We start from the raw sequence: 22,369 nt of genomic DNA, 5'->3' as shown, positions 1-22,369 counted from the left end.
ATAAACCCATGAAAGCAAGGAAGCAGTGAGTGAATCTCGCCTCAGCACCTGTAACTCCGCTGAGCAGTGCTGAGCTGTGCCAGGACACACGGCCCTTTCCAGGGACACAGGCACTGCTCCACCTCTACAGGCACTGCACAGAGTCTGAGGTGCAGCATTAGAGGTGCCTTATACCAAGTGTTTCCACTCCTTCTCTTTTCCACAGGTAAATGGAGTGAATTTTGCACGGCACTGGGCCAAAACATCCCCACATGCAGCATGAACCCAGCAACACGGCCAGGTGCACTGCAGAACCTACTCACTACAGGTCTCATTTAACCACGCTCTGGCATTGGAAACAATTCCTTGCTTTTATGTTTTTATGTCTCAACCATAACATTATTATAATGTAACTGTTTGTGATTAATATCTTCCTCCTGTCTGTGGAAATGAAAAATGTAGCACTACATAAGCGACAAGCTTTTGTTTCCCTTCAGTGTTCCACGGCTTCCTTAGCATTATTCTGACATAACTTGTGCTGGGTTTTGATCTCCAGCTTGTTTTGAACTCCACTGGGCTACTGTTATTGAAACACCTGTATTTTTTTTTTTTTAAGCATGGAAATCCTCTCTGAAGTTTTAACAATTATTATATGACACTTCTTTGTTTTGAAACAGAATCTGAAGGTTTTGTTTGGTCTAACCTCAAAAGAAAAAAAAAAAAAAGTCTCCAGATTTTGCAGCTCACAGCACTGCCAACTTTAGGTGTAAAAAGTCCCCCCAAATTGACTTTAAAATTATGAAATATGAAACGCAAGCAGCACAGATTGCTTGCTAGTCCCTGGAAAGGCTTTCTTTTCAGGCTTTTAATTATGCAACCTAAAAGACTGAGCTTTCAAGAGGGAAAAAAGAATCACGTAACTTAAAATCAAAGGAGCTGGCAGCTGTTAAATTTCTCTTTAAATTTAGCAAATTCTGAGACATCACCCTACCTGGAAATTGCAATAGCCTTGTCTGTCCCTTTTCATTTTCACAAGTGCTTCTTGCATTAATGGTACTTCCTGCTCCTCTCTCCCTTCCCATAGCAAAATAATACCTTAAGGACTCCCAGGTCTGTGCTGGTGCCATGTGCCCCTTCTGAGGGATCCTTTAAGTGAAATGGTGCTCACTTTGAAAATTATAAGAGATTTTCAGGTGAGAACATCTTTTGTCCGGCAGAGCTGAAGGGTGCTTCCCTCACCAGAATTACCCTATATTTACAGTAACAGAGACACTTGCATCAACTCCCTGCAGTTCAGGGCCTGTAGTACACGTATATTGTACATACAGAGGAACACATTCTGTTTTGTCCAACAGAACTTTAGATTTTTCTCTTGCAATCAAGATGTTAATGAATCAGGGCTGACAAATTTTAGGCCGATTTCAGCACATTGTGTGGTTTCAAATGGCTGCGACCTTGAACTCCAAATACTAAGGCTGAGAGCAGGAACTGAAGCTCTGCCTTCACAGGGCATGTAGAAATGTCTTTCTTGGACTTAATTTAGACTTATTGAAAAGAAACAATTTTGGTTACTATTATATTAGGCTAAAACATAAAAATGAATCCTAATACTATCTAAATCTAAGAAGAGAAAGGCATCTCTCTTTCAAAATTTTCAAAGCATTCTCTCTAAATGCATCACAGATCAATTTACATGGTACTTTTGCCAATAAGCAAAACAAAATCACAGGTTCCAATTGGCTTAACTCATATTGGAAAGTGCGAAAGCAAACGCTAGAAAACGCAATTACTGCAAACAAACTCCATTTTCTCCACTCAGGAGGGAATTTCAGAGAACATTTTATTGCCCTCAAATAATATTTCTAAAGGCATCAATACACAATTCTATTTTCTTTTCAGAGCCCCCCACACTATATAACCTAATCCTCCATAAAGAAATTCACCAGATTTTGAAATAATATATTGGTTGTTGATATTACCTTGCGCAAACACATACTGTATCAATTTAAATTATTTTTCTCCATGAATCTTAAGAATATAAAAACCAACTTCCACTGCCTGAAACAAACAGATCTGGACCTATTTCCCATAACATACCCTTTATCTCTGTAATCTACAATTCCAATTAAGTCTTTTTCCCCCCCCCCTAAATTAAATGAATAAAAGCCACCAAAAAGGAGGTCATTTTGAGAAACAATTATACAGAAAGTAATTAAGTTAATCATAATTATCACAGACAATGTCTTGGTATTTTAATGTACGTGGATTTTCACACTGCAAAACGCCAGGGAAAGCTAAGGACAAGATTTTCCAAACAAAGTGAAATCTTTATTTAAAAGAGAAACAAGGTTTGAATTCTTCACTACTTAGTGAAGGACATGAAAATTATGAGAGCAGGAGCCAGATCTAGCTTCAGCCTCAAATTCTTCTACCTTTTTGACAGAGACCTTTAAACAAGCAGCAGAAAAACTTTGTTTTCTGCCCACAGGACTGACCAACACACACACCCTATCAGGATCCTCCCAGTATCTACCCTCCTATCTTAGTATTAACAAATAAATGCACCAACCAGGGAAACACATGATTGCCAAAACATTTTCCTGTTTCCCAAGTCTTTGAGCTAGTTCCCATTATTTGTTCCCTCATTCTTAGAAGAAAGTCTCTGAGACTTACAAATGCACAAAGCAGTAGGAAATCACCTTCCTCTCTCTCTTGTGGCCTGGTAGAACCCAGTCAGTATTTCTGGAAAAAATCCCTTCCAATATCTGCTTTCTTCTGTATCCCAGGAAAGTGTTCAGAGCATTTCTTATGAAGAGAAAAATGTCACAATACACAAACAAGAAGCTTCTAAAAACTGTTTTCTTTCTATGATACATTATATTCTACGTAACTTCTTGATTTTATACCAGAATTGAAATCCTTCCTTTAAAATTATGATTACACTGTTGGTAAACTACAAAACATACTGGGGTTCATAATTAACCAACTGTCAGTACCAGTGTTAAGTGAATCAATATCCATAATGGTAAGAGGAAAGATAAAAGCAGGGATTACAAGAATAATGACAAAGAAAATAAACTTAAAGAGAAGAAATAAGATAAAGTGTTTTTTTAAATATCCCAAAGGCTTTAAAAGCATGAACTACTGCCTAAAAGCAGGATGACAGCATTTTAATAACTCTGAGAATGTAACATTCTCCAGTGTGCTAAAGCAATTAGCTGCTTTTGAGATTTTACCCTGTGATCAAGGCTTTTGCTTTTATTTGTAAACATGAAACTGTAAGAAACAAGTTTGATATTCAAAGGTAGTTTTAAACATATTTTCACATGGTGATGCTGATGCTTGTTGGGAATTGTTTCTTCCTTTTCTAAGCTGGAAAGACAGAAATTGAAAGCTTGAGCTAAATTCCACTTCTAGAGTCCAATATCCAAGGGACAGCATGGATAGTACTGTGTTCCAGAACTTCCATGATCCTTTTCTGAACTGTTTATGGAGGATAGAACACAAAGAGAAAGTGCACAGAGAATGCAAACAGAAATTACGGTCAACTGAAATACTCAGGCAGGTCTTTAGGAACCTCCAGCATTATTTTCGGAACCCCGTGTTTAAATTTATTTTTGTAAATAAAGCTAAACGTTCCATTATAGTCTTCCAAGATGAACTTGGATACCAGGAATCTCCTGAGCCCCGTAAGGAAATTCCTTTTAATAACCCAGCTCAGAGAGGTTTCTTAGCTACTAAGAGAGACAACCAAATCACTCTAGCTCTGTCATGTTTTTACAAGGAACTGAATTCCTCTTATGCAGGTCTTTTTCCCGGCCATCCACAATTCCTTGACCAGGAGGGCACATATCCCTTCCTTGTGAGTTTAAGCAGAGGGACATACACTAAACACTAAAAGGAGAGAAAGAAGGAAGCTTGAAGCCTGAGAAAGGTTTAGAGTGGTAACTATGGGCATTGGCACCAGTGATTTCTGAGTTCTTTGTCTCACCCCTGCTACTGTTTCTTGCCACCTCCTGTTTTCTACTGGCTTTGCAGAATTTGATTACTAGTTTATTGGTTGTAATTTATGTTACAGCATCCCGGGACCTCACAACAGACCATTCAAATTCACACTGAAGATTTTTTAAGAATCCAAACCTTTGAATTTCATTGCAGAAAACTATGTGCTGAAATACCTCCTAATTGTCCTTCCAAAGGCAGGACAAAACAGAATAAATGAAAAACAGTGTATGCAAAGTAAACTTCATTCTGCAACAGAGAGTTTGCATGCTTTTATTTGTGACAGAATTCAGGTAAAACTCTTGACCTTTCCTGCCCTTGTTACAAGGAGATAAGCCCTCTGCTGCTGCCACCTCTGCTCTTCAATAAGGATAATTGTAAGCCACTAACCTAAGAGAGAAGTGTTTTTAAATCAAGTTACATGAATGTGTGAGATTTAGAGTTATCTTTGTGCATTTGAATTTAGAGCAACATTTTCACAAGGTGCTTGAAAATCCGTATGATGCAGCATCTGTACTTTAATGCAGAGAAGGACACTGAGGATTCTGGTCCACAAATAAATATTTCTCTGTTATTAAAAGCTATGGTTAATTGTTGGACCATGCAATTTTTCATTTAGTGTGCTTTCTGCAGAGTAGCATCTCTCCTGACTTACCCATTTTAGCCATGTTTTCTAGCCTTTAAAACAAAAATGGGATGAGAAACCTGCTGTAAAAGCCATGATATGCAGACTAAATTTTGCTGAATAATACGACAACTACAGTGAAACAGAGCCACTCATTAGGACAAAGCATTCAGACAGCACTTATTTCAGTCACTTAAGACAAAGGTAACAATTTATTCCTTATTTATTCTCCTTTCTGCTACAATTTTGCCCCCTCACCTTGCAGGCAAGCATCACTGTTTTCACAGCTGGACTCACGGAAGCAGTTGTTTCTGAACAGCTGTATTGCTTCCACTCTAACTGGACACACTCTGGCAACTCACTCCAGTGCCAGACCTCTTCCAGCCAGAGCAGAGGCTCTTCCTTCCCCCATCGCTGTGCAGCCTGGGTGCCATCACAGCAGGGCATCCCCTCCTGCCTTTCCCACTCCAGCTAATGGCACAGGATTGTAATTTACACCAAGGAGGCAGCAAATGGGGAGTGGTTTTCTGTACAGTGTGGATTACTTTGCACAGGGTTTTATGAGGGGACATCAGTCCAGGACCTTTACTCTCAGGACCATTGTTTTATTCCCAGTGACCACTGAAACTTGCAGCAAGGACAGAGAGGAGCAGAAGGAGCAAATTCCTTCCCTGCCATGCGACATCACCTGCACAAAGGTGCAGCAAACTTCGTGTCTGCCTTGCAGCTTTTCTGCTCATCTCTCAGTAGTGAAAGTAAATGCCAAGTGCTGCTGAGGGAGCAGGGAGCCTTCAGAGTAACATATGGGGGAGAGCAGCTCAGGGAAAAGTAAGGACGTGTGGGTATTTTTCTATCATTTGTAGCTCTGTTTTAAACTATGAACCTTTTGTGCTGGCTGGTTACACCAAAAAATGTAATGGCAATATTCAAGAGGAAGGAGCTACTGCACTCTGATACACAGCCTCCCCTGTAATGTGAAAGCTTCTGGCTCATTAGGAAAGGTGCACATAATTCTGGGGTGTTCATGGTTCACTTACCAAAAATTACAGGAAATTTGAAATACAGAGTGTTCCCGAGCTTTCATTTCTTAATTTTATTAACTCAAGAAGAGATGAAGCTCTGGAAAAAGCAGGCGAAAAAGAGCCAGTTCAGTACTTTATACCCCTGTGCTCTCATTTGTCTCTCTCTCCTTTGTTGTCTCCATCCCGCCCCCAGTTTGATGTTATTTTGTTCTCCTGTGTTGGTTTTCCATGGCCTCTCTCCATACAATGCTGTCCCCTGGTGTGCTGCTTTCTTCCTTCTCCACTAAAGGTACCATCAGTAGCCAGAGAGGGTTTGGTGACTGTCACCTCTCAGCTGGGGTGCAGGATGAGAAAAGAGACCAGGACAGCTCAATGAAGTGAGACACAGAAGTGACCTGAGCCTAAAAGCCACCACAAGTGCTGAGAAACTCCCTTCCCAAAACTGTGCAAGGGCCACCACCATCCAGCCCTCCTGTGAGCCCAGCCTGGTGTCACGGGGTCAGGCAGCACAGAGCGTGCTCCCAGCCTCGTCCCAGGGCTCAAGATGCTGCCTGTGGGTCTTGTAGCCACCCAGGTGCCATTATTCCCTGCCATGCCCACAACAGAGCAGGACAGAGAAAAAAAAAGTACCTTTAGCTCTGGGAAAAGGGGTTCTCTTCTCATTTTTCTCCCCACCACTGGTGCCCACAACTATAACATCTTCCCTCCAAAACCAATATATTCCCTAAATACAGGCAGTTAAGGTTTGAAGGTCTCCTAGCAGGCGTGGCAGGGGTGGATGGGAGATGTGGTGTCTCTTTCACAGCCCTTTTGTGCCAAGACACATCGTTCAGATGCAGGATTTGTCCAAGCTCAAACACGCAGCCTCAGCCCACTGCTACAGGAGGGTTAATTAACAAGCTACGCAGGCTGGTTACAGCCAGCAATAAGAAGCTCTCTGTTTTTCTTTAAGAAAAAAAGAAGTCAGTAATTCTTGGAACATTTATTAAACCCCTAGTATAGGCAATTACTGTAAGATAAAGGTCTGCCAGTCTTGCATTACCATAAATTGCTGCATGTTGCTTTTCTACAGCACAGTAATGTCCACAAGCAGTGTGAATAAACGCTAACATTTGAGTTTTAAGCTTGATTCAACCCCCTCAATCGAATATTTTTAGCAGGTCTTCACTTTCAGTGGCTGCTAGGTCACAAAAAAAAATATACAAGCCAAAAAAACCCCAGGATTGTATTTCATGGATATGCTGTTTTGTTTAAGGTAATCTCACATATTTCATAACTTGCAGAACGGAATAGAAAAAGGCGGGTGGGAAGTACAAAACCCAAAGACCATTCCTGCTGTCTACTAGGTTTTGTAGTCACATACAACATAAAAAAATAGTGGCAATAAAAAAAAAAAAAGAAAAAGGCTTTGTAATAGACAGAACACTGCCAACCAGCTTTAAATTGAATTACACAGCCTGCTAATCTTTATGATGAAATAAAATTTCTTTGAACACTACACATTATACTAAAATCCGCAGTGCTTTCTCCCCAGCCCCAACCCCTCTTCGCTCACAGCAACTCCTCCACCCCGAAATCATTGTTCTTTCCAGCCTGGAATGTGATGCTCTACTAACAGAAAGACTTATTTTAATTAGCTGTTGTTAATATGGTGTGTATGGTGTGAAAATGTAGTAGAGAAGTATTTTTGCACTTTGTATTTTTGATGCAACATTAAATTTGCAAGTGAAGAAATAAACTGATGGTGTACAAACAACCCATCCTTTGACTGCTCTCCATTGAAATCATTCTCATTACAATATGTGGCTGTGGCAGCAGTACTGGAGGAAGAATCAGATGAAAATGTCTATAAAAGTTTCTATTTGAGTGACATTAGTTATTTCCTGCCTGGTCAATACAGCAACCATAAATCTCTTTTCTGTTTCAAAGTGGATTTGTGGGAAAGGGGGAATTGAAAGGAAGAATTTATTTGGGGGTTCTTATAAATTTGGTTTGGTTATAGCTTGTTATAAGAAACCTGATCATCCCCTCCCCCGTTCTAAGACAACATTAGCAGCCCAGGGAAGCAGATCTAAGGAATGACCAAGCAATTATTGTGATTGAAAATCCATTCAAGAATTGTGCAGTGCTCACTGGCTTCTTTCTTTCATTGAAAATTACCAAATGAATATATTAGTTTAAACTTATAAAGAGCCACTCACTCCAGAACATTATTCTTTTTGAAAGCACATTTTACCTGAGCCAAGCTTTCTAATGGCTGTCAAATAACACCTTTATATTTGGTTTGACTGACCATGGCAATTTGTAAAGAGAATTTTATACTTTAGTAGCAAACACAGTTTAAAAACTCTCCCTTTCTGTACAGACCATTAGGAGATAGCAAAAATAGATTTTTGAGAAATCTCTTTATGAAGAATTGCCAGGAATAACAAGCTCAGAACAAAAAAGAACTGATCAGATATGAATGATCTTACACTGCTCCTCAGGCATAAATTTCATTTTAGTCAGTGGAAATTTTACTACCTCAACATTCATTTTATCCAATTGCTTCTATTTTACCTTCTAAGTTATATTTTTGGGGTTCTGTTTCCCACAAAGCATCTAATATCTGACTCAGAACAGAGGACAAATATGAAGAAGCAGCTATAACAACCATGGCACAAAAGGAGAATTTTGTACTTTTTCCTACTGTTGTTTTCACATTGCACTATAGATTGCTACATCAAGAAAAATTATTGAGCCATTACCAAAAATCAATATGTTTGTATTTTCCCACTACTTTATAAATATAATAAAATGAAACATTCAAACAATTTTTGTATTCCTCTGAGAACAAAAAACAAAGATAAAAATTAGTAATAATGTATCATAAAAAGGTATATGGAAATAAAAGGTGAGCACTGATTATTAATTCAGGCGAGCCATATGGGAATTGAAAACTAAGTACAAATGGGAATTTAACCATGACATTAAACACAGTAGGAGTCAGAACAGAAGCAAAGGAAATATTCTTACGTAGTAATATGGTAGTAAACCTTAAATAAATTAGGAAGAAGTCTTTTAAAAGTTTATGGTAAAGACAGAGTGTGATACATAACCCAGAAAACGACTAAATTAGTAAAAAACCACAAGTCCTCAGCACCAGCTCAACCTCTGAAATATCTCCACCCCATCCCAGTGTTTGAAGCCTAAGGAAGCTTCTCACCAGGGCCATCACAGAGGACAGAGTTGTTTCCAAAACTGGACTAATACATTTTCCAGGTAGTTGCTCCTCTCTCTTCCAGAACAGCTGTGCAAAACTCACACGTACTCACAGGATTAAAGCTACCTCAGCATTTTCTTTCACTTGCAATGGATGCAATTTTTTTTCAAGTGCTCAGAGTTTTGTTCATCAAAATGGTATTTTATGTTTAGTCAATTATTCATCCTAGCTATAACAAGTAGAGCAATACACAGTTCAAAATACGCTCCAGATGGTAAAAACACAAATCAGAAATAAATCAAATTATAAAAAAGGAAGAGATTTGTTTTTATTGCCATAATTTAACTTTAAAATATTCACAAGCTTCCTTCTGGTTCTAAATTACCCCAGAATACTTTGAGCTAATACCCCTCTGAATCTGGAGAAATGTAGAACTTACTGGTTTGGGTTTTTTTATAAAATAGTGTGATGTCAGATGCCAAAATAATTCACATCAGAAATATACTTTTATGGAGCAAAAGCCCTCGAGAACAAACACTTCATCACACTGAAACTGTTCTCAGTGTACATTAGTAAAAGCAACGCACTTACTCTAAACCCTAAATGAGCCATGCCTGGAGAGGAGATGAAGCCAGATAACTAAGCCAGACCAGAGAGACTGAGAAAGGATAAAAGTGGAATGTGACCCTGCATTTTTAAACAGTGATAAGAAAAGAGCTTGATCTTACTATTATGCTATTCTGGTACAGTTCATTTTTTTTTTTCAAATTAAATTACGCTATCTTCAATATCAAACACATTCTGGCAGGTGTCTGGCTTAAGAGTTTTGAATATAATTTCAAATTTCCACAGCATTAATGCATGAATTTAAGTGTAGACTGGAACCAAGTGTCTGTCCATAGTTCTGAGAGCAACACCACATTTACATTTTCAATACATTACATCTATTCCACGTAACAACCAGCAATTCCAAGGGGTTGCTGCTATTTTCAATCACTAATAGTCACACAAAAATGAACTTTAAAATAATTGACAATACTTTGCTGAGGACCACATCCACATATGCAGAGTGTAACATTAAAATGATTAATCATTCTTTTCTTCTCACTTCAAATAACATGATCAAGGAAGTACAGCACAGAAAGAAAAAAGCTGATCTTTTTTTTAGCTCTAGCAACAATGTTTACACTAGAGGCAAGCACATATTACAGGCAAAGAAATATTTGCTCCATACAAACATATAAGTATTTGGCCACTAAACCATTCACAAAGTTTTTGCAGTCATAATCTCAAAGAAATTAAAAGAAATAAACAGTTAGAACAAAAACAAGTCTTTAAAAACATGAAACAGTCAAGTTGCTAAATCCTAGAACAACTCAGGAGAAACCTAGCTAAATTCAGCTTTCAGCTCCACAGACAATAACCAGCACTAAGGTCACCTACTGAATTTATCCAAGTGTACCACTGCAAGATTTTGCCTGCCTTGTGCAGTAATATTCTTTATAATAGAAACCTTGCATGGGGGGAAAAACAAACAAACCAGAACCAAAAAATGAACACAGTATGATATAATCACTAAACAAAGAAGTACAAAATGGGCTATTCAAGAAAAATTTCTGAACTGAATTCAAATTATTCACACAAGCAAGGATATGCACAATCAGACCCATAGTACTGAGCAAAATAAATATATCAACTCATTAAAGATCTATCTGCCTGAATTTATCTTTGCTTTCTCTTCAGTTCTTATGAGTTATTCAATCACTTCCCATCACCCAGGAAAGGAAATACTGCACTATGAAGACAGAGCTATAATTAGATATTCTTCTATTTCATTTCACATATATGACTGAATGAAAATGGATGGGAAAAATATGAACAGAGATAATAATAGTAAGTTGAAGCATTCAGTAAAAAATATATTTGGCTCAGAATAACATCTCAATTCTTCCTCAGCACATAATGCTGTGCTTACTGCAAAATTACTTAAGTTAGTAGAAGAGATTTTTAATGAAAACAATTATAAATTTAAAATAACTGTGTTTAAAGCATTTAATAGCCCCTAAGGTCAAGTGATTACAACAGTTACAAGACCCGAGGGACATGTTCACACCAAAACAAAGTGAATAAATTACCTCAGCCAGTGTATGTAATCACTAAGTGACCACAGAGGCTATTCAATGTATAAGCCCAGATGACTTTCGTGCAAAACCAATAATGAAAATGCAACAGCCAAAGGGAAAAAGCATTTAACTAGCAAAAGTTGCTGGAAGGGCAGATAACTTGGAAGAGTGGGAAAGAGAGTGTGGAAAGCAAGTTCCATGGCTTGGCTGTGCGGACAAGGAAGAAGATGAGTGTTAATGAAATGGACAGACAAGATGCTGAACATTTTTTCCCAGGTGAAAGACCCAAATTGTTGCAGAGGGACACAAGACTCAAAAAATGTGAAACTGCAGAGCTTTAAGCTCTGCTTTTAAATGCTCTCAGCCCTGTATAACTCTGGCATATCTAATGCCCAATGAAGTACAAGCAAGGCAGGAGCTCAGAATAATCATCCTTTAACTTTCCCCTTGGCTTTACTGCCAGGAAAAATTATGGTCAGTTATTGTGTTTTAGTTATCCCATGACATAATTCTAACGGAGGCAAGACCCTGTTTTTTAGCAGAGTAGGTAAGATAAGCTGCAGAATGAAACCCAGCTTTGATCTGGCTTCTCTCCCTCATGACATAAATGATACAGATGCCTTGTCTTCACTGCAGCTTCACAAAACAATTGCCAGTGGAGAAAACCAGACCCATGAAAGACAGGAAAACATTTTTCTATAAGGACCACCGTGTATTTGATGGCAGTTCTCAGTGTGTAGCTTTGGAATAAGGTTCCTACAACTATGGTGAAAAAAAGATGCTACTGAAGAAGCAAAAGAAATCCTGCTTGCTCCTGCCTGCCACTGGTATGTATTCTTTTAAACTGCACATCATTACCTCACATCCTTAAAGGTATTTAGTCTTCACAATACACACAGTAAATAATAACATAGTAAACGGTAAAACACAATTAACACATTTTTCATATAGGAGTCTGAAAAGAGAGGCAAAAGGACATTCCTGACTTTAGTGTTTTGATTCCTGGTGAGGATGCACTGAAGCAAATATTCACCAGCACTCCCACAGGTGAATCAATTTGCTATCTTGCCCTGTGCCAGGAGACTTATAACTGGTATTGCCATATATCTAAGAGAAAATGCAAGTGGACTTTCTGCATGTAAAAAAATATTTTCTCTGTATATGAAATATGAAAGCCTGAGGCCAAAGCCAGCAAACCCTCACACAGCTTAAAGCTTCCAGTTTCAATGAAACTGACTTCAAAATCTGCTTTCTCAGATAAATACTATACTGTCTTCTACAAGAACTATGCATACAGGCTAAGAAAGCCCCTGAGAAAATTATTGAGGCTGGAACACAACCTATTCAAAGGGTTATAATTCTTTTGTTGGGAATGTTAATCCAAGGACCTATGTGCTAAAATACTATCATCATGAACCCCCTGTTAGATACAGGGGATGCCAAGTGGCTGCCAACACTGCAAGATTCCCCACAGAAGGGTGAAAGCACCCTGGCAGACTATTTGGGTTGGCTTTCTGCAGCATTGAGTGTTTTCAAATACTGGCCACAGGCTCTGGTGGTATCAAAACAGCATTTGTGAAATTACTCAAGGGCCAAAGAGGAACTCAGGTGGCCAGACACTGCTCTTAGCAATGAACTCAGGGAGATCTGTGCTCTTCAAAAGGAAATTCCTCTTCTGGAGCTGCAAATATATGCCTAGAAAAAGGATAGTTTTTGAGCCTATCTAACCTAGTATCACTTTCTAGAAATAAGACCAATAAAGCTAAGTTACAGTGATATGACTAGAAAGCCCCACTCCCAGGTGAATAGCAGGAAAAACATTCATAAAAATAGGATTGTGGAAATCAGAGGAGGTCAGGTATAAAGAAGAGTATGAAGAAAAAGCAAAGAAGGATGTCAAGACACATGACATAGAAGTTCTTCTATTTAAAAATTCTTTTGTAAATCCAAATGTTCCTTACATATGTCTTGAAGGGTCAGCCAAAGAACTCCAATGCAATAAAATTATTCTATTAAAGGCACATACAGATGATGCCATCACACAGCAGGCAAGAGAGAATGCAGTAAAACCTGATGACAAAGCTATGCTTTGAAATATTTTTTATATAATGCTGTAAATGCATTCTAATGTTTTTTTGAAAATCAGCTGGTCAAGTCAGCTTCAGTTCTGGGTACTTCTAGAGTAAGAGGTGACCAGACAGTGCACAACCAGCCTGCCAGTGGCATTTACAACTGGAGCTTCCCACACAGGTTTCCTTCCTTTGTTTTGGTTTTCTGCTGTTGCTATTTAATTGCCCTCAATTCTATCAATATGCTGTCAGGGCACTGCTGTCAAATACAGCAGAATATGAAAGGTATTCTACCAAAGAGATGCTGACTGCCTGTGATCAAAGTTAAAATGCCAGTACTCCAACTCAAAGGGGCAAGCACATGAATATCACCCCCCAAAAATTCTCCTCTTCCAAACAGGATTATTGCTTCTGTCAGGCTGTGCTGTGGGAAGAAGGACTTTCATCATTTCCAAGTATGCTATAACTTCCAGCACTGGTTTAAGTTATAGTGAACCCAAAGGACAGTGAGCAGCAGTTTTGGCTGTGGATACAAAACTCCCCAGCATCTGCTAATAGGATAAAAAAGGATACAGTGGGATACAGTGTCCCCACTGTATTCTGTGTATGAGGTGCCACCACCTCCTCAGCACTCCCAAAGGGCTACACAGTTCTTGTTGTGCAATGACAGCATCTTTTCCCCAAGTTAATGCAGAAACACAGCAAAGTCTCTAAATTTGTCTTAATTAACAAAATTATACTGAGGCTACAAACAGCACATCACATGAGAACAAGTGAAGTAAGGGTGGGGGGGAGATTTTCGAGTGCCCTAATTCAATTAGGAGGCAGTGACTGACACTTGGACAGGAGAGGTTAATTGGGGTCACCAAAACGCAGTAATTCCTTACCTAACCAGTCATTAAACTTCTTGACCTCTGAGGGCAGTCCCAGCTCGGTGAAATCGCCCGTGTGAAGAAGGATGTCCCCATAAGGCATCTGGATGCCATCTGTTCTGGAGTGCGTGTCTGAGACGCAGACAAAGCGCGTGTGGCCCGCTGGTTTCGGAGTGTCATACGGGATAGGGTCGACCCTAGAGCAGACACAAAGATCTCGTAACAGGCACAAGGTTAAAACCCTCACATCCATTATTGCAGATATCAGCACAGATCTCTCTCCACAAAAGCAGCCACACATCCATTGACACACACCGTGCTCTGCAACAACACTGCCAAAAACCCAGGAGGGACCACAGTGCTGCTTAACTTACCTGGTAAGGAAAGAGAGATTAAAATATACACAAGACACAGCCACCTTCTGATACTAAAGTGTAATTAAACAGTGGAAAAAGTGGATTTAGGAGGCTTGGAATTCAGATGTTTTACATCGTGTGCCTTATACATGAGCAGGTACAGGGGCCATGAAATACCAGGTTTCACAGGGGGGCTTGGAACAGGTTGTCACCTGAGCTTAGCAGCGGATTTTGTTCAAGGGCATACATGCTTGTCCTAGGGTGACTTTATGATGCTTGTATCCCCAATGGTCTGTTGTGTTTGTGTTGGATAATGTGTTCTGCACCTTAAAGACTGGTTCCGGGAGCGAAGGGGGAGAAACAGAAGCGCGCAGTTTGTATCAGAAACTGCACTCACTGTTCCACACTCTGCTCCTGGACTGCATTGTCTGCAGCACGGACAGACAGTGGGACAGAGGCGTCCTGTGCTTTTAGTTGGTTTTAGCAAGCTGAGGGAGAGAAGTTCCCTGGACTGTTTTGTTTCTTTCCTTTTTCCTGGAACTTTTCAAACCTGCTCTGGGCTGAAAACCCAGAGGAGCACCAGGAGCTCACACCTGGGGCCCACTGGGGCCTGGGCCTCGGCATTTTCCGGGGCTGAAGGAACTGATAAGAGACTGGGAGAGCTGAGCTACAGCCCATGGCAAGGACTTTCTCAATTTACCATCTCCCGTCACAACCGTGAGAGATTTTATTGTTTCATATTATTCATTCTTTATGCTTGTGAACACTTTGCTTGTTAAATAAACAGTTTTTTCCACTTTTCTCTAAGGAAATTTTGTCCTGGACAAGCTGGAGGAGAGGCCATTTGAATTTGTTTTCTAGTGGGATCCCATTTGGAGGTTTTCTGCCAAATTTGCCCTAAACCAGGACAATACTCCAGCAGATTCCAGCACAGAGTATTTTTTACACACAATAAGGTACATTCAGGGGTGCTTTGATGAAGGCTGGAAACTGCAGAACCAAGTCTAGTGACAATTTCCTAAACTCATATAAAATTCTGAGCTTGTCTTCCCAGAATCTATAAAGTCAGAAACTGATGTGCTATCACACTATGCAACCAGAAAAAAATCTTTTCCTATCAGCAATTATGCTAAAAATCTAGTTCAAATGGTTACTTGCAAGCTACATTTGGTAATTTGATCTTATCAGCTACATGTGACCCATCATGGAAGTCTGGTCATTTGGGTTTTGGTGACTTTTTTTTCCCCCTAAGCAGACTTAGTGGTTAGAAGCGCTAATTTGTTACAGAATAAATTAAATGCAAAAGGTAACCCATTGCCTACTTTGGAATAGTAATTATTTCTCTGCAGATTTTCCATAATTTGATTTTCTCAGCACTTGAATAGCACAGCATCTGGATTAGTGCCACAGAAAATCCCATCCCAATTCCACAAAACTTCAACTCATTCCATTGAAGTGCCACTTTGATCATGGTTAGAGCTTAGCTTCAGCTAGAAATGTTGAGGTATTTAGAAGTTATGTCAGAATAACAGTCCACTTAAATCTCAAATTATCAGGCTAGTGAAACCAAGCTCCAGCTACTTTAAAACACCCAAAATAATGCTGTTCTAAGAATTATGTGGACAAACTGGCACGCACAACAGGTATTCAAAAGTCAGTGTCTGAAATTAAAAATAAAATTAAACAGGTTTTATTAGTTTTGCTCTCCACACTGAAAAGAAAAACCAGTAGACATCACTGTGAACTTGTTTGTCCAAAATGCCCACAGTTATAATGAGACGTATGATCAGTAATAGAAAATAAAGCACAAACATTAAGAAAATACTGCCTTTAGAAGTATTACTTTTGTTTACTGAACTTTAAACTAAATTAGCATTTAGTTTTCACTATATAGTGGACTGCGTGAAAACTTCTACCAGTTCTTTTAACTTCAGCTTTCTGCATAGGTAAAAACTACCAGAAGCATCCTCCAGGGTGCAAATCAGTTCCCTGCTCTGGGGAGTTTTAGAGTGGTTCCAGAAATCAGACTCCATATGGGTATGTCCTGGTCTCCAGTGGAAAACTGTCCCTGTGAATGCACTTACTAACAAGATTTTACTGAGTCAGAATTTAATTTTGTTAGAATTTTTAAATTATATTATTTATTTATTATATTTGTTAGAATATTCACAGCTAAAATATTAGTGGGGGAAGCAGTAGGGGAGAGAGATTTGTTAGACTGCATTTTCCTAGGTACCATAATTAGGTCTTTCCAATCAAGCTGTATTTACCATAAAAGTACCATACCTCGTTGACATAGCCCTTGAATTAGTTTGCAAAATTCAGGCTCTCCCAGATGAGGCTTACTTTAAAAACAGATTCTACTGCCAACTGGACTGGAGAGAAGAGAATTTCATAGATAATTTTTTTGGGGTTTGGTTCTGTGCCTTCTGTTTCACCCAAAGCACCAGGTACAATTACCTGAGCTAGGCAACTAGTTAGCACTGCAGAAACCCATGACAAAAATCCAACAACCAACAGATTTTTCTCCTCAGTGAGGGTCTGAAATTAATAAGGTTATTGGTCCAGAGAAAAATTAATTTACTCACTGAATTTGCACTGGCAAGCTGGGCAGAACTACAATCAAAGCCCATAGTGCTTTTCTACATTCTTTCTTCCAAAATATGGGGGTCCCCAAATAAACATTTCTGTACTTCCAAGAGGGTTTACTCCAGACAACACAAAAAAATGAACACCAGCTTTCATCATCACCAAGAACTTGTTCAGAATATCCCTGCTTGAGCTATGACCAGCACTGCCTGCCCTGGGGAGTCCAATTTTATTTGTACACAGAAGCTATGCTTTTGCTATTTTCTGCAGTTTGCAGCCAAACAAACCCTGTTTTGCTTGAGGCAACCCCTATTAGAGTATGACACTAACATCTGGTTTAGGATTTTTCTATTCATGCAATGACTTAACTTACAGAAAATTCTATAATCAAAATTCATTAAGTCCCTGACCCTTCTTCCTCTTTTTCACAAACACTATGATGTTGCCAAGTAACCTTTTTTCTATGTCTTAGCTTCCTTCTCTTATTCAGTAATGCTTGCCTAGTAAGTATTTGGAAGTGAGATACTGAAGGTTATTGTGTTCAGTCCATCAATTTATCTTACTCAAAATACTCCTTCAATAGAAACTTAATAAAAGTGGTGTTATTGCTAGTCCTAAAGGCTCAAGTTTTCTTTTCATCCACAGCTACAGCACGGCAAAGAGCAATATGAGAGTCTCTTTTCCCACTGTCAAATCCCGAGAGGATTGGACTCTGATGGCAAGGCACTGCCCTTTCACAGCTCCTGGTGACATAAAGCTTACCAGCAGGTTCTGGGCTGTGAGCATCACCCATTCTTCCTGGGCTCTGATCTACTCACAGCAGCTGGGGGTTACACACTGCCATTGCTAAAAGCTCTGTGGCAATTATGCATCTGACCCTTACTGCAGTTCAACAGCAGATAAAGAATTATTTCAGTCCTGTCCACCACCATTCTGCTGAATCGGAGCACAGACCTAAGAAATTCAACTTATTCTTTACCTTTGCTCCAAAAACAGTGCATCCAGCGCACTGACACTCTTCATCACCACCAACACTTCATTTTTTTCAGTCTTCCTGACATGGCAGACTGAAACACCTTACAGATTATTTGGTTACTGCATTTGGAACAGCATGCTCATGGAAAGAGGGAGTAAGAGATATTTCAGAATAATTTAAATGCTCATATATTAGGATTAATACAGTAATCAGGAAATAAAAAACAACATAAGATATGTTGCACCTTAGAAAATCAGGCACTTGGCTGTTTTTTAAAAAGTTTATGTAAGACCCAGAATGAAATCCCATAAGGCAGTTGAGCAATGACTGCTTTGTGAGATCATGACAGTAATGTAAGATCTGTCACATTTAATGCATTTATGACAAGGGTTCAGGAATCAGAAGGGACAGTGTAACCTTCATACACTTCTAGAAGAACCTTGTTTATCAGATAAATACTTGGCTTTACTAAACTGCCCTTACCACCAGTGGTTCTCATTTAGAGTCCCTCAGGTACAAACCTCCAGTTTGCAGTTCCTCACACACTGCATGAAACGACAGCATTATCCCGGCTCTGATTTGGCTTGCTCAGGTATCACTCAGCAGCCCCTTCCCCACACCCAGTTACCACTGCAGTTCTTCCAAGGCAGTGGATCTATGGAAGTCAGGGGGTGAGTGCTGCCCCTTGCCCTGCCAGCTGTGCACACAGCAGCCCAATGCTGCTCCCTGGGACTGCTCCAGCCTGGGGCTGTACCCAGCCCTCACCCATCACACAGCAAATTTCACCATGGCTTTAAAAGTGAGAGATTAAATAAGCAACAATGAGCAACAGAGACGATATCGAGGGGGTTTGAACAGGTAGTGGGGGCTGAATTTAGGGACTCACAGAAGAGGAGCGCCTTGGGCCTTTCATATGCACAGGGGCAATGGACTTGATTTAGGATGTCTAGCTAGGGAACAGACATGTTAACTGTGTATTTCAGCCCAAGCCTACACCAGTTACTCATAACGATGTCCTATAAATCAGCATGGTTGGAAAGCTCCTCTGAGACAGGCAGGGCAGCGCAGCCCTCCTACAGACACAGCTGCAGGCACAGCCACACTGGGACCTGCTTCAAAAAAAAACAGAAAATACACAAGCACCATTTTCCTGAAAGGAGTCAGTTTTGATTGTAAAGGATAATTCTGCATGGGTGAGTTCAAATGCTGAAAATAAAGGTCTTGGGCTGGGTTAGCCAGTCCCTGGGAATGCCTGTGGTTGGAGAGCCAAACCCATAGACTGTTCACTGCCCTGCTCTCTCAGGTTTTGAGATATGCAGACTCCAAATCCCCTCTTAGAGAGGGATTCCCAAGAAACCAATTCATCCTTGAAGATGGAATAAAAATCTTAAACATTAAGCCAGGAAAAATGTCCAGTTCCTAACATCGAGTAAATCACTCAGACAAATGCAGCTCCTACACCGGACAAAACATTAACAGATGCTGAAAATCCTTCCTCCAGCCCCACTCCCCACAACTCAAATCAGCATTATTCCTGCTTACAACCCACCACTCTGCAACCTGGTTCTGCTGGCATTGCTACAGGTGAACAAGTCAGCAGGCAGCACAGAAAACCACATAATTGTATTCTTCCTGGGCTCTCCAGATGCATGAATAGTCCCGTGACATACGGGCCCACGTCCTTTCTAGACTGTGTCACATCATATGCTGGCTTTTCATCTCAATAATTACTCCACTGGGTATATCTGCGACTGAATTTGTGGGTTTATTTTTTATGACATCTAAATAAGTATTCATTATACATCCATTTAAGCACAGACTTCAAATCTGTGTGCCACATGAAATCCATGTGTGTTGTTGCTCTTACTCTCTTCTGGGAATCACTTGGAGACATCCTACCTAGTAACGACTCCATATTTAAAACATATTTATAAAACTAGCTTTTAAAAAGCATCCTAGCCATACTTCCTGTGAATAGTCATCGTTGTATTTATTTACAGTTTAGCTTCCTCCTGTATAATTTCATACTCTTCTTGCTACTCCTGTTTTCAAAATTTGCAAACAAAATACTTCTTCAAAGAGCCAATTAGCTTGGTATGTTTATTTTAGCATTAAAATACAAATATTTTCTGCAAAAACACTTTTAAAAGCTTCTTTATTAGTGCTGTTAGTTCCCCCTCCTCAGCTGAGGCAATAGAAGACTATTTTTTTGAAATAGGAAAACAAAAGCACTATATTTTCTATATCTTCAGGTTTTTCTTTCTTTGAATTCGTACCTCTGTCTCTACACATGCTCCCTCTGGCACAGAAAATTCAGGAGAAAAGAATGGGTTTTTCTGTAAAAACTGCTTGCTACAATGCTTAATATATTTGTTTCTGTATCCAAGCCTCACAGCTTTGTGATATTTGTTACTGCTCTGACAGACAGTCCCAAGTCCTGGAATAAGGTGATCATGTGAAACCTGTGGGGTAATTAATTTTGTTAAAATTTATCAACCAGTCTCTCAGCTGCAGAAAAACGGCATAAAGTGCACCTGCATGTGTGGCAGCATCCAAGAAATGGAATAAAAGTAAAAGATGTGTAATTGTTCTTATTTAAAACAAACAAACCAAACCTCAGGACTATTAGGCCAACTTTATAATTCTTGACTGAGATTTTAAAGCCACAGACTAGAAGAACTATATCAAACTGTAAATGTGTCTACATTTTGAAACAAAAATTTAATATCCTAATTTACAAATCTTCAAAATTTGAACACAAATGCAGTGTCATTTAAGTTGCCATGTCAGAAAACCATTTACATGCCCATACACACATAGCTGATTTTGTGATACAACACATGCTGAACACACAAAGCCAAATACTAATTTCCTCTCAATAAACAAAATAAATGCCAAAATATAGTATTGCTTTAGCTGGCCACCGTCAGCCTTTAATTGTTTAAATCATATATATTAATGCTTTTGTTAGCTTGACTCTGTCTCTCAGTATGCTCAAACACCAAGCCAACATCTGGTTTCTTCTCTGACTGAAAACAAAGGGATGCAAATACCTTTCAACACTCTCACTGGTAGATTTTATTTGTGTAAGCACACGAATCTAAGAACAGACTACCCCAAATCTGCTAGAAAGCCCCACCTCTTCTGGAAACCTCCATGTACATGTGTCACCCACCAAAGCCTTAGAGGATTCTGGAAACTGTAAAACAGAGGTCTGATATTTATTACAGAAATGGCATTAATTGTGTCTTGGTGCAATGTGGAAAAAAAATAAATTACATTTACAAACCCACAGGAGGATTCAATGCACCGCTCAGCAGCTTACTGCTAACGCTTCCAACAATTATAGCTGCAGGGAAATGATGGATCTTTTTATTACAGGTTCTGGAGCTGTTTTACTTCCAGTGAGATTTATGAGATTAAACAGAAAAGACCTATATTACCCACTGTCATCATTTGGGTAAATTTAAGAAAACTCTCCTTTGTAAGGAATTTATAATAATATATCTTCTCAGCCTGATTTAAACCTTAACTAATTAAGAGTCCAAACTCTGTTAATACCAGATTCTGGTCAGTAATAAAACCAAAAGGAGCTAAAATCCAAATTTTCCATGGTGTTCTTTGAGGAGCAAATAGTCAGCTGGCCTTTTCTGGAGTACTTAACCTCTACCTTTGATACTAATGGGAATTCAGAAATGAAATCACTTGAGCATTTTTGAAAATCCTATAATCATCCTTTTGCAGAAAACATTTCTTTTAAGTCAACAAAATACCTTCTAAAATTTAGCTATCAGTGGCTTTCCAAAGGTTAGAGGAGTAAAACAGAACTGAAAAAAGTTTCAATACCAGTATCAGCATCACTCTAAGGCCCAGACAGAAGCTTCCTTTAAATAAATTATAAACCATTCTTATGCTGGTATGGTTTCAATTAAAATTCATTAAGAAGCACTTTTCCCCTATTCTTTTGCTGCTGTTATTAGGGGACTGCTATAAATTATGTCTTTCTCCTATCCTGACAAAACTTATTTGCTGGCAAAACTGCACCTACTAGGAGGCTAAGTCAATAAGCTCTCTACACTCAAAGATTTTTATTTCCCTACTACAGAACATCCAAACCCCGACTCATGAAATATACTCAGAAAGTACAGTCTGGCATCCTAAGCTTAGATCAAAATTTAAGGACAGTGAGGTTTGAAAACTACGCATTTTGATATATTTAGCAAGAGTGAGGCTGAATTAATGTGTGCTATCCCTCTAATCATTTCAGCTGTAGGAATCATAAAATAGGCTGGATTTACTTCTAGAATGGAACCACAGAGAAGGCTTTAACCCTTGTTTCAACAGTAAAACAGTTTTTCCAAAACGCAATGGAAAAAAATGCACCCCAAAACAAGCAGAAGTAGATCTCCAGCACAGAGTACATTTAACTGGTGTTGCTCTAACTTGACATGCCATCTTCCTCAAAAATCAGGACATTTCTGACCAGAGGGATGAAGGTCACAAGATTCTGTCAAAACGGAATAGTATAAGCATGTACTGCAGCATGTATTCCAT

At 39.2% G+C, this 22,369-nt stretch overlaps 1 protein-coding gene across 4 annotated transcripts in view; it reads right to left on the bottom strand.

Annotated features, from left to right (window-relative positions):
* MPPED2 (metallophosphoesterase domain containing 2) overlaps positions 1 to 22,369 on the bottom strand; it is a 112,444-nt gene that overhangs the window by 53,260 nt on the left and 36,815 nt on the right. For all 4 annotated transcript variants that reach the window (XM_063397978.1, XM_063397976.1, XM_063397977.1 and 1 more), the window contains one exon: positions 13,910 to 14,091. In XM_063397978.1, coding sequence (XP_063254048.1) covers positions 13,910 to 14,091 — 182 coding nt within the window. The remainder of the gene's footprint in view (positions 1 to 13,909; positions 14,092 to 22,369) is intronic.

This window comes from Prinia subflava, chromosome 5 (assembly GCF_021018805.1).
Source record: "Prinia subflava isolate CZ2003 ecotype Zambia chromosome 5, Cam_Psub_1.2, whole genome shotgun sequence".
Classification (NCBI taxonomy): Eukaryota; Metazoa; Chordata; class Aves; order Passeriformes; family Cisticolidae; genus Prinia; species Prinia subflava.
This window is presented reverse-complemented; position numbering and strand designations above follow the sequence as displayed.